This window comes from Phocoena sinus, chromosome 4 (genome assembly GCF_008692025.1).
Source record: "Phocoena sinus isolate mPhoSin1 chromosome 4, mPhoSin1.pri, whole genome shotgun sequence".
Classification (NCBI taxonomy): domain Eukaryota; kingdom Metazoa; phylum Chordata; class Mammalia; order Artiodactyla; family Phocoenidae; genus Phocoena; species Phocoena sinus.
The window spans coordinates 139,046,177-139,059,573 of record NC_045766.1 but is presented as its reverse complement, the minus strand read 5'-3'; the positions used below and the strand labels follow the sequence as shown (position 1 = coordinate 139,059,573).

At 42.0% G+C, this 13,397-nt stretch overlaps 1 protein-coding gene across 7 annotated transcripts in view; it reads left to right on the top strand.

The window, feature by feature from the left end:
• ERG (ETS transcription factor ERG) overlaps positions 1-3,751 on the top strand; it is a 199,521-nt gene extending 195,770 nt beyond the window's left edge. For all 7 annotated transcript variants that reach the window (XM_032631187.1, XM_032631192.1, XM_032631191.1 and 4 more), the window contains one exon: positions 1,828-3,751. In XM_032631187.1, coding sequence (XP_032487078.1) covers positions 1,828-2,348 — 521 coding nt within the window. In that variant the 3' untranslated portion in view covers positions 2,349-3,751. The remainder of the gene's footprint in view (positions 1-1,827) is intronic.
• Positions 3,752-13,397: the final 9,646 nt, after the last annotated feature.

Genomic DNA, 13,397 nt, shown 5'->3' with positions numbered 1-13,397 from the left:
CTTGATTGAGAACAGTTTGAATATGTGGTCCCGAAAAAGCAAAGGCTTCCATTGCGATGAACTACAAGCTGTTAATACATTTCAAATGTGTTGCTAGACTGAAAATGCTAATTTTCCAGAACAAATTCAGAAAAGGCTGACCTTTCTCGTGATGCTGTTTTACGGATAAATTCACAAACATATCCATTTCCATGTAGCCAACATGGAAACAAAGATTTATGAGTTGGACAATTTATATAGTGAGCTAGTGGGGAGGAGTTAGAGAAAACACGTCTATAATTGGGTTTTACATTTCATCAATTCCCTGAATAGTCAACAGTTCCTTTAATGATTTTATCATATCTACTGATATTAATTGATAGTATAATACAAGATAATCTTTTTGGTAATAAGCCCAAGGCAGTGCTTGGGAGTTTGGGAGGAAAGACCTGCCTCATGTATCCATTTTCAAAGCTTCTAAAATCTGCTTAAAGCATCTTAGCTTCTCCTGGTACTCAGGATCAGATACTCCCAGTACTTCGCCTCTCCTGGTACTCCTGGTATGACTGTTGATATTTGCATGTTTCTCTCTTTTAGGGAACCATCAATCGTCTTAAAGTATTGTAGCATAGAGTCTAGAATGGTGTGCCTGGATTTTTCTCTGAATTTAATAAAACCTAAAAGCCACATCTATAGGTGTCCAATGGGATCAAGAGAGTTCTGTGTCCACCCAGTCAAATGAGGTCTCATTGACTCTGTTGGAAGCCCCAAGAGGGCTTGCAATCACTCATTGTTACCGTTTTTTCTTTTGGAAACTCTGCTTAGCACAATTGGCATTGCAACGCAGGGACAACACATGGATTTCCGTTAAGATGCATTTACCTAAATACTGGAAATGGGTGATCTGGTTTGAAACAGAGCCAACTTTTTTCTAAACTTCCTCATTTTGAGTGGGTTAATTCTGTTCTAGGAAAAGTTTTGACAGAATGGCTTTCTGCATGCCAGCCAAATGTTATGTTAGAAATAACGGTGTTTACTTCCATTCTCGATTTTTTTCCATAAACTTTTTGAAGTTCATTTCCTAAATCTGACTTTTATTATTTTACTTGACCTAGCCAATATAAATGGTATTAAGTCATTATTGCCAGCCACATAACAGCACTTTCTGCCTCGCAAAAGAGGAAAAGTAAGCCCTTCCACCCCCAAAACACAAAGTTGGCTTGGCTATTCTTCTAAGGAAGTCAGAAATGGATGGAACAAACCTGAACTCTGAACTCTAGGAACTCTTTGCATTTCCAGGAAGGACCTGGATCTTTAGATCAGCCTGGTAGTCACCAAGGATCATCATCTTAGGTCAGCTTCCTTAGACACAGAGCTTGGGCTAAGGGTACTTGTGCAAGTGATTAATTAAGGGTATTTCTCAGGAGAGAGGGAGTGAGGAAGCAGGATTGGACAGGGGAAAGTGAAGGAAGCTTGTGGACTTAGCTGGAGCCCGGCTTTTGTCTGATCCCATGCAGAGCCCGGGGCATGGCCAGCATCACAGAATTGGTCCCTCTTCGAGGCAAGGGGGCCGGCCTCTGGTACCCTGTGTCAGTCCATCAGGCTGTGGGCTACCTGGGGGTGGATGAAGCAGCGCCTCTTCAGCCAAGGGCAGTTCTCTGGAGACAAGCAGGGGGATCTGGGGGACAAGAGTAGCCAATACCCCAGCCGCTGATGGATGGGCACACAGCCTGGTAAAGGAAGTCTGGGTGGGACGCCACAGCCCCCTCTTCTGTCGTTGAAGAAAGAACCCCTTTAGCTCAGATCCTGTTCTCACTGGGGTTTTCTTTTCTTTTCCCACCTCATCAGGGAGTGGGCAGATCCAGCTGTGGCAGTTTCTCCTGGAGCTCCTGTCAGACAGCTCGAACTCCAACTGCATCACCTGGGAAGGCACCAACGGGGAGTTCAAGATGACAGATCCAGATGAGGTGGCCCGGCGCTGGGGAGAACGGAAAAGCAAACCCAACATGAACTATGATAAACTCAGCCGGGCCCTCCGTTACTACTATGATAAAAACATCATGACCAAAGTCCACGGGAAGCGCTACGCCTACAAGTTTGACTTCCACGGGATCGCCCAGGCCCTGCAGCCCCACCCTCCAGAGTCCTCCCTGTACAAGTACCCCTCGGACCTCCCTTACATGGGCTCCTATCACACCCACCCGCAGAAGATGAACTTTGTGGCCCCCCACCCTCCAGCCCTCCCCGTGACATCGTCCAGTTTTTTTGCTGCCCCAAACCCATACTGGAATTCACCAACAGGAGGGATCTACCCTAACACTAGGCTCCCAGCCAGCCATATGCCTTCGCATCTGGGCACTTACTACTAAAGACCCGAGAGAGGCCTTTCCCAGCAACATGCAACCGCCAACCAATTGCCACAAGCTCTATCGGAGACCATGAATCAGAAGTGCCTCAAGAGGAATGAAAAAGCTTGACTGGGGCTGAGGGGGAGGAAGCCAGGGAAGAGATCCAGAGACTCTTAGTGGGAGGGAATTACTAAAATATTACTACAGAGATAAAGAGGATGCTACAAATGTAATGTACGTGGACAGATCATCTGTGGACCAACCTTGTGAAAGGCATTGTAAGTAGAAGCATGAAGTCATGAGGACAAAGTGCCAAAGAAAATGTTCTGAAGAAGTGTGTAAACCTTAGAGTAGCCTTTGGGATCCTGTTCATGCATTAAACTGGGATTAAACTCAAGCAATAGAGATAACACAGTCTGGACCTAACATGCCATTTCTAATGTCATTTGAAGGAAAAAAAAAACCTACCTGTATTTAAAAAGAGAAACATATCAACGCAGAAGAAAAAGAAAAGAGACTGTGGCTCATCGATAGACATTGATAGGGAACTCATCAGCACTTGCAGTTTTGGGCGAAATCCGATTCATTCCATTTGATGGAGAGCGGTCAGCTCTCTCCAACTGTGAAGACAACCCAAAGCTTCCAACTCCTTTATGATAGGACAGGAGCTCTGAGCCGAAGGGAGGGACTGAGAATGTGTCTGGAGAGTAAGCGTGTGGGTGTAGACAGATGAGGTGGGAGAGGAAGAAGCAGAAGAGGAGGCAAGGACTGGGAAAGAAACTTCTCGAGCAGTAAAGACTGGACTTAGGACGGTGTCAGTCCTGCAGAGAATTGAGTCATGGAGACTTGCGGTTCCATACGGTCAGTGTCGTACCAAATCCAGTGTTACGAGGAAGGACACAGCGTCACGGAGGCAGGGCAAGTAGTAGAATTCAGAAACAAAGTCATGCATCTCTCTTTTTGTTTGTATATCAAAAGAAAAATTGTAACTGGAATTGTCTGATATTTAAAAGAAACATTCAGGACCTCATCCTTAGGTGAGGGCCCTGCTCTCCACAGGGTCAGGTAAGAGCTAGCCTTCTGGGCTACTGCGATCCGAAATCACCTAGGCATCGGGGCGAGGCGGGCTCCAGGTTTCCTTTTGAGTCGCGAACGCTGTGCGTTTGTCAGAATGAAGTATACAAGTCAATGGTTTTTTTTTTTTTTCCTTTTTATATAATAATTATATAACTTATGCATTTATACACTACGAGTTGATCTCGGCCAGCCAAAGATACATGACAAAAGGGACAATCAATGATCTAATGTGGCCTTGAACTTTAACTCTGTATGCTTAATGTTTACAATATGAAGTTATTAGTTCTTAGAATGCAGAATGTATGTAATAAAATAAGCTTGGCCTAGCATGGCAAATCAGATTTACACAGGAGTCTGCAATTGCACTTTTTTAGTGACTAAAGTTGCCTTTTAGAAACTTGTGCTACAAGGGGTGGGTTTTGTGTTAGAATTCTCCTTTGTCCAGGAACTCGTGCAAGGGAGAGCCAAGCAAATGGCACGCTTGGCACGCAAACAGTGGCGGCCTCTCCGGGGCCTTGTTGCCAGCTGGAGCCGTCCGGAGCAGAAGGACTAAAGGTTTTCACCTGGGAGCCTCCAGATTTAGACCCAGAGTGGAGAGAGGCCTCTAAAGCTGGGGTTGTAATTGAGAAATTCCAGATCCGCACCTAGTCACGAATCACCCTTAATTCCTGCTATAAAGCATTCATTGAATGGCAAACAAGCTATTGCTCTCAATGTAAACTCTATTATTGTTGGTAAATAAAGCATCACAGATAGCAGCAATGTCTCACTTTAACGAGACAAGGGACAGCTTCTAAATTTGCCATTTGGCTTCTCCATCAGAGGCTCTCACCCGGTAGACTGTGGCCTTGACCTTCCCACACCAGGATAATCTGGGTACCCTGGTTTGGGATTCACCAACCCTGAGCCTGACAGATGATCAGACACTGTTTATTTCTCTGATCCAAAGTCAATTCCCCTTGACATCCTTTCTCTCCTATGTGCCACAAAGGATGCCGGCCTTGGCCAAGGTGAAGGCAGCTCGAGAGCTGGGGTGCAAGGCCCTGTGAGAGGGGGCGAGCCTGGGCAGCTCCCTAGCCTGAGTCAGTTTCTGAACTGGCCCATCTCCTGGCTGTCTGGGGGCTTGTTTTGCACTCTGTAATCCTCTTGCAATGATTAAATGACGTTGCCAAACCTCTGTGCTCTGGATCTCTTGGCAGTGGTCTCTAAAGCTGGTAGGATCCGATTACCAAAGCTGCAGACACTCGGCATTACTTGGATTAAAAGAAGTCCAACTATCCATCAATTACAGCAGCTTGGGAAGGGCCCGCAAAGTGCCTGTATCTCCTTAGGGAAGACATAAATAAGTAAAAGCATAAACGCTGGCAGCTGGGGTGACCCACACTGTTTTAATGGGAAAGATCAGTCATTTTTATTTTGCAGTGCAAAGTTGAAGCACACCTACATTCTGCATATAAGTAGACATTTACTCGGATAATCACTCAGTTCCCCTCTTTCAGGATTGTATCATGAACAAAGTAATAAAAACAAGGCGTAATTCTCATTTTCAATTTTAACAGCTGTTTTCAGTTAGGGTCCCACCTCACCCTGCCATCCAGATTATTAGCAAACTTTATGACAAGCATGAGCAACGGGGATTATTTTGGATAACGTGATAATGCTGAGTTCTCCCAAATAAATAATTATTCAGTTATATCTCAAAATAGCGTTCACTCTCTGCTCCTGCAGAATCAAATTCCAGAGCAGTCTCCAGTTCGTATTCATAGTGGCATCAAGAACCTTCTCCTCTCTGCTTTTCCCATCTCTCGGTTTGCCCTGATGTACACTCAAGATCCCTGCAGAATCTCCCTTCTGCTGGCAAGAGATGGGCCCTCTTCTTGTTTTAAATAGTCTTTTGGGATTTGTACATGGTGGAATCTCTGCGGATTCCCAAATCTCAGTCAAGACTTCATTTTTGCTCCCAGTTTGATGTCCTTGCTATGTCTCAGAGGGGTTCATGATGAAGCAACTTGTCAGGACTGGTGCAGGTAGAGGACTTTCTGCTCCTCCAAAACACCTCTTCGCTGCTGCAGCCCCTGCCACCTGGGAACAAGGGTCTGGAGGGGCATGCCATGGATGCAAGATGCTGTAGGGACCACTGACACCTGGGATGTGGGGTGGTGATGGCAAATAGGGAAAACGTGGAGATCCCGCAAGCCCCCCCGGATTGACCTGTAACCTATCTTCCATCATGCCACCCAAATAGACGTTCTTGGATGACTACTTGAAGAATGAAAAGGATTTTGGACTGCTCAAAGGTATATCACGTTCCATTCCTTCTTTTTATCTTAACCTTGGTTTAAAAAAATCTTGGTGAAATGTTTTCATGTCAAATGGGAAAAAGGTTGGCTATAGAAATCAAATACTAAAAATAACTGGAACCTCTTCATCTCTCATAGAGCAGTGGTGCTCAAAGTGGGGTCCCAGGGCCAGCAGCAGCCTCACCTGGGAACTTGTTAAATATGCAAATTCTCAGGCCCCACCCCAGACCTGCTGAATTGGAAACCCTGGAGGGTGGGGCTTAGCCATCAGATCTAACACACCTTACAGGTGATTTGGAAGCATGTTACGGTTTGCGAACCACTGCAGCAGAGGAAAAGATAATCTTTGTGTGTGGAATATTCAGTGTGAAATCTCCATCCCATAACATTTTCTTCTGTGGCCATATGAAAATCAACCATCAGGGAAGCCAGTTTACTCTGGAAGTGTCATCCTGAGTTCCGCTCCCTCTGAACAACCCTCCTCCCTACTGTTAACTCGCCTACACGTGTATTAGTTATCTACTGCTGACTAACAAATTACCGCAAACTCAGCAGTTTGAAACAACACACATCTATTATCTTACAGTTTCTGTGGGTCAGGAGTGCAGGCACAACTTAGCTGGGTCTTCTGTTCAGGGTCTCTCCAGGCTGAAATCAAGGAATCAGCCAGGACTGTGATTTTCTCTGAGGATGGGGTCCTTTTCCGAGCTCACTGGTTGTTGGCAGAATTTAGTTCCTGTGGTTGTAGGACTGAAGTCTTATTTCCTTACTGGCCATCACCAGGGACCACTCTCAAGTCTTAGAGACCACTTGAGGTCCTTGCTGTGTGACCCTCTCAACAACAAGGAAGTTGCTTCTTCAAGGCCAGCAGGAGAACCTCTCTCATTTCAAATTTCTCTGACTTCTTTTAAGTGCTCACCTGACTAGGTCAGGCCCACCCAGGAGAATCTCCTTTTTTATTAACTCAAAGTCTGCTGATTAGGGGCCTTATTTATATCTGCAAGATTCCTTTTGCCATAGAATGTAACCTAATCATGGGAGTGATAAGCCATCATGTTCACAGGTCCTGTTCATACTCAAGTAGAGAGGATTCTGTAGGGCATGTACACCAGGGGTCGGGAATCTTAGAGACCATCTTAGAATTCTGCTTAACACCATAGATATACTACCTGTCTTCTAGCATTTTCTAAAATCCTTTGGCCAATCAAAACTTTTTAATGCACATTCCTGCAAAGGCCAGGCTCGACTCAGCAGCACTGATGACCTGGGCTCCATGGCTGCCTCTCCCACTGGCAATGTGGACTTCTTTGAACAAGTCTATGGGTCTTAATCTGACCAATCTGAAAACCTTTATGCTGAAAATGTAAGGGCTTATGCTAACTTTTTCATAGTATTTACATATTCTTTTGATTCTATTGAAAAAGCAGCCAAACTTCATTCTATATAGAAATCACTGTGCAAACTCTTCTAACTTATAACTTTTATTTTAAATTAATTTTATGAAGTGAAATGGCTTCATTCATTTTCTCATAAAAAGTTTTGACAATATATTATTTTGTCAAGGCAAGCCTTAATATTACTTGATTATCATTTGTGTCAGAACGTGTTGACTTACAGACTTATGTAGGAAGCATGTTAAATGTAAGACCTTTATGAAAAAAAGAAATAGCAAGTTTTTCATGACTCATAGATACACATAGCATGTTCCCTAAAGAAAATAATACACAAATGGTAACCAGGATTTTATTCTGAGAGGACTTCATAAAACAGTTTTGAGATTTTGCAAGGTCATAACTGGTTGAGCACAGCCAAAGAGTACTGATTAAAAGATCAATACCCATCTGGAAGAGAGGTCCCGGGGACAGACTCCAGGCCTCTGCCCTTGACCTTACTCATTTATACCTCACTAGGGTGAAGATATAGGAGGTACACCAAAGACAACTCCAGATGCTGTGGGCTGAAAGGAAGATAGGTTACATGACAGTTTCAGGATCGGAAAGAGCAGCCTAAAGGGATGGGCCAAGTTTTCCAGGCTTACTGGAGCTTAATGATGTTAGGAGCTGCATCACATTCAAAGCACCTGAGAGTGGGACTGAGCAAAAGCACGTGTGAAAAGCACATCAGGGTTTTGGAGATGATGACAGTGATGTGTGGAGTATACAGTATTAATGAGCTAAGAGGCAGGGGCAGACACTGCACTGAGCCCTTCAGATGCGTTGTCTCATTACTCCTTCCAGACGTCCTCATGAAACCAGCTAAAAATAAAAAATCCTGACACAGATTAAACAGTTTATCCAGCGCACCCAAGGTAAGATGGTGAACTAATGCTTGTCCCAGTACTGACTCTCAAACCTCTATTCTTTTTTTATTATTAATTTTTATTGGAGTATAGTTGCTTTACAATGTTGTGTTAGTTTCTGCCGTGCAGCAAAGTGAATCAGCTACACATATACATATACCCCCTCTTTTTTGGATTTCCTTCCCATTTAGGTCACCACAGAGCATTGAGTAGAGTTCTCTGTGCTATACAGTAGGTTCTCATTAGTTATCTATTTTATACCTAGTATCAGTAGTCCAAACTTCTATCCTTAATCTTAAGTTATGTTGCCTCATGTTGACAGGATATGGGAAAGTGACATGACTACCCTAATGTAGGTTGCATTTTTTAAAAAAGATTGTGAAAGAGAACTTGTGTATGCTGTTTTGAACTGATTCCAACATCAATTCTGGACATAACCTTGCACAGGTACATAGGCCAGCTAGAGCAAGCCTAATAGAGATGAGAGAGGGATGAGGGAACCCAAGATTATGGCATGGAAGAATAGCTGAAGGGACTGTCCAGTATACTGGAAGCAGGATTACATTTATGGCCCATCAGTCCAGGACCCAGTGTGGTGAATGGAAGTATTAAGCTGTCAGTAAATGTCTTCGGCTGTGAATATAAATGAACATGCAGAAAAGTAACTTCTGGAGCATAGCTGGACCCAGTATGGATGCCCATTGGCCAGACTCAAGAAGAACTTTCTAACAGAGGAGCTTCATATGGAACGGCCAACCCTTTGCCCAGCAGTTGTTGGACGTGGGTGCTCAAGTATAGACCATGTGATTAATCACCGGATATTTAGCAGCATTCGGTAGGTGGACTACTTGGCTGTTTAGGTCTTTTCCAGTCCTGCGGAATTCAGGTTCTGCAAAATGATGAAATGTCATATATATATGTTCCTGGAAGATCAGGGAAAAGGGTCTGAAATGCATGACAGCTTGGAAGTCTCACTGTTGGTCAGTATCACTTAGTCCCAAGGGCAGGAGCACAGTTGGGGATTAAACATTATGTAGACATTAGAATCCCCCAAATTTGCTTGTTCTGTGGCTTTATGTCTCCAGATTGATTTGAGCCCAGTTTGCTTGGAGGTTAAAATGTATATATCCGTTCAGCACCACAGGGACCTGGTGAATGGGGAGAGGCAGCCGCCTGGTAGGACCGCTGAAGTTTCCCTCCACATTTTCTCACTTAACAGGAAGACCGCCCCCTGCCACACTCTTGCATAAAGGCACACATCGTGGGGTTGTTGGTCCCAGCCTGCTCAGCATTAGTCATGGCTCAGCTAAAAGAGTGTAGGGCAGCCCCAGGGAGCCTCAACCCAGCTTCAGACTGAAACCATTTCCACCTCCCAGCAGGCATCGGAGGCTGGGAGACAAGGCTGGCTTTCCACTTAAGATGCTAAGGAAGGGATGGGAGCCGAGGTTAAATATGCAAGAAAGAATTTGGGCTAGAAGTGATGAAGCCATTTGGTAAGATCTCTTGACTAGAAGGCCAGGATATTCCAAGAAGCTGGCAGAAGTTGAGCAGAGTATGGAGCAACCTGCCTTCTTCAGAGAGGGTGATACCCAGGGAGAGGACGACCCTAATAGATTTCTGGGAGGGTGAGTCCTGTCTCTTCCTGTAGGAGACACCGGAAGGGGTGGGGACAAAGCAAGAGTAACTGTGGGGAAAGCCCTCTCCACAGAAACGTGTGTCTTGTGGGGAATAGTGGGACCCATTGTAATGCTAACGTAACCAATTGTACAAAATAACAAAAGTCAACAAAGACAGTACAAAAAGGACAATCACACTTAATGAACGTGAGATGCAAAGATATTAAACAAAATATTAGCTAATAGAATTCAGCCATGTATAACAAAGCACTTACATTATAACCAGGTTGGACTTATCAAAATAATGCAAAGTTGGGTTAATATTGGACAATCAATTAATGTAACTCCCACATGAGTACATTATGAGTAAAACACGATCATCTGAGAGACACAGAAAATTTGCTTAATATAATCAAACAGGTATATATTGCTATTCGCAAATTAAGAATAGAATGTGACTTCTTTAACCTGTTAAAGTTCATCTGTAGAAACATACAGCAAATGTCAGACTTAAAGATTTAAAATTGAAACATTTACTTTGTTGTCAAGAATAAGACAAAGATGTTTACTAGTACCATTTATATTCCACATAATCTTAGAAGTTCTCACCAGAACACTAAGGCAAGAAAAAAAGTCATAAAAATTATAAGTATTGGAAAGAAAAAAAACCCAATATTTCATTAATCACAAAAAATATGACTGTTTATGTAGAAAATCCAAATTAATCCTTAGGTTAATTTTTTGAATTTATAAGAATCTTAGCAAAATTGTTGAAATAAAAATTCAATTGCATTTCTACATAACTAGCACACACACTTAGAAAAATAAACTTTAAAATATTATTTACGATAACATGAAATATGTAGTACCTAAGAATAAATCTAATACAGATATGCAAGATCTCTATTGGAAAATAATAAAACTTCACTGAGAGATATCAGAGAAGATCTAAATAAATAAAGAGGTGAATCATGGTCATGGAGTTGATGATTCAGTATTATAAAGATGTTTATTATTTGCAAAATCTGGAAATTTACTTCAATTCCTATCAAAAATTCCCAAGTCTTTTTCTTTTTAATTGTACAAGCTGACCTTAAGACACTCTAGAAGAAAACACAGTCTATATTTTGTGGGTTTTGTCCTCCCAGATACTAAATCTTATAAAGTTATAGTAATTAAGAATCACAGTGTGAGATGCCTCAAAAAGAGACAAATAGATCAATGGAATAGAAGAAAAGTCCATAAACAAATCCAACATATCTGAATACCTGATATAGTCATAAATGACACTGAAGATCAGTGCAGAAAGAATGGATATTTTAATAGAGCTAAAACAATTAGAAATCTATATTGAGAAAAAATATGATGGAGTGTTATATAATACCACACAAAAATCAGTTACATGTGGTTAAGGACTAAAATTTAAAATGCAAAAGTACAAAGATTTTCAAAGATCTTCCAGAAAAATATCTTCATGAACTTGAGGTGCAAAAGAATTTTTTAAATGTGACCAAAAAAATACAAGAAATATTGATAAAATTTTCTGTGTTTAAATTAAGAACTTCTTTTCATTAATAGATATCATTCAAGAGAGCAAAAAGACAAGCTACACTCTGGGAGAAGGTATTTGTAACTCATATAACCTGCAAATTACTAGTATCTAGAATGTGTAACTATTATAAATCAATAAGAAAAAAGCAATAGAAAAATATGTAAAAGGGTTGAATAGCTCACTCCTCAAGAGTGGAAATATGATAGACAATAAATGTATGGACAGTCATCCGGCTCATGGTAATCAAGGACATGTAAATTAAAACCAAAATGATATCCATTTTATACCCACCATATTGGCAAACATTAAAAAGTCCAATTAAGAATGGTGATGGTGGTGATGTAAAACAAAAGGAGGTCTCATGAACTACTGGTAGGAGCAGAGATTGGTACAATCTCTTTGGAAAACAGTTTGGCATTCATTGTAGAACAGACAAAGTGTATACCCAAAATCCTGTTAGAGAAATTCCAAAGGAAACCAGGAACCTTCCATAAGTCCACTAGGATACATGAACCACAGTGTCCCTATAAGCATGCTTGTAATAATAATAACTGGAAACAACCCAAGAATCCATCTACATTAGATTAGATAAGCCAGTTTTAGCATATTCACATAATGGAAATATAGACAATGGTGAATGAAACTCACAAATTTAATATTGAGCCAAAGAAATAAATATCAGGAAAACATATACAATATGGTTTCATTTATTTAGATTTCAAAAGCAGGCAAAGACAAATAATATGTTGTTCGGAGATTATGCAAAAGTGTTCCAAAATAGGAATAAAAGCAAGGGACTGATGATTTCAAAGCCAAGATAGTGATTACTTCTCAGGGGGAAGAAGAGAGATGGGATCAAGGAGGGATGCTCTGGTGTTTGAAAATTCTGGCCATGTTCTTTTTTCCATCATGAAAGCTATTTCTTTATTTGCTATGTATAATCATTTTAAACACTCTCTGTACCTATGATGTATCTTCCAATTCAAATGTGTTTTAAATGCTATGACACAAAGAGGATAAACGCATATGAAGCCACAGCTTCCCACCTGCCAGCAGTGTGCTGTTGGAGCAATGTTTACCAGCACTGAGAAACATGCTGCCCTCTGACTGCTCCTTGCAGAAGATGCTCCGTTTCCTCTTGTGAGGAGACTGAGAGTTCACTTTTGGTACAGTGGGTTTCGGTATTCCCCAGGTTTTTCTTCCTGTGCCAAATGCTCTCTGTTGGTTAGTTATTGTTGATGAATATCTGTACCTCATCCTGTCTCTCTCTAAGATGAGTCTCCTGTGAGTCTTCTCCGTTCAAAAGATAAGAGTTTAAGATTCCACCCTTTCAGTGTAGGCTGGACTCAATGACCTGCTAGTAAACAGAAAGTTGTAGAGGTGACAGTGGGTGACTTCTGAGATTACATGGTAAAAGGCATGGTGACCTTCTCCTTGCCTTCTCCCTTGGATAACTCATTCTGGGGAAAGCCAGCTGCCATGTCAGGAGGACACTCAAGCAGCCCAGTGGTAGGGCCATGATGGACTGAGACCTCCTGCTGATAGCCAATCTTCCAGCCCCAGTCAAGCCTTCAGATGACCTCATTCCTGGTCAACATTTTGACTGAAATCTCACGAGCAACCCTGAGCCAGAACCCCCCCAACTAAGCTGCTTCTGAATTCCAGACCCACAGAAACTGTGAGATAATAAATGTTTGTTGTTCTAAGCCACTACATTTTGGGCAAATTGATTACACTGCAATAGGTAAAGAATACAACTTGCTTTCTCAACCTTGCTGCCTATGAGTTCTTCCCGACCTACCATATTGCTTTAGACTTTAAGAATGGCTAAGCCGATATAGCCTGGGTTGACCTCAGATCTGGATATCCCTCTGATTCTGAAATATCTTGGGCTGATTCTTGTCATTCCGTTGACAAATTATGTGTCAACTCTCAGGTTTTCTGAGGCTGAAGGATATTGCTTAAAGAAATACATTTCCCGCAGATGTAAAAGGGGTATTATAAGCACCTAGGACCCTAAAATTCTGGGTTTTGCAGACTGTAGTTGAAATAGTGTAGGTTTCCAAACCCCATGGGCAGGCATTGAGTCCTACCGTTTGCTGGCTGTTTGAACTTGGTTATAGCATTTAGCTTCTCAGAAGTTCTCTTTCCTTCTCTGTTGGTCAAATAATAGTTACTTAGAATTAACTTTGGCTATGGAAGAAGAAAAACAATGGTTTTATCAAA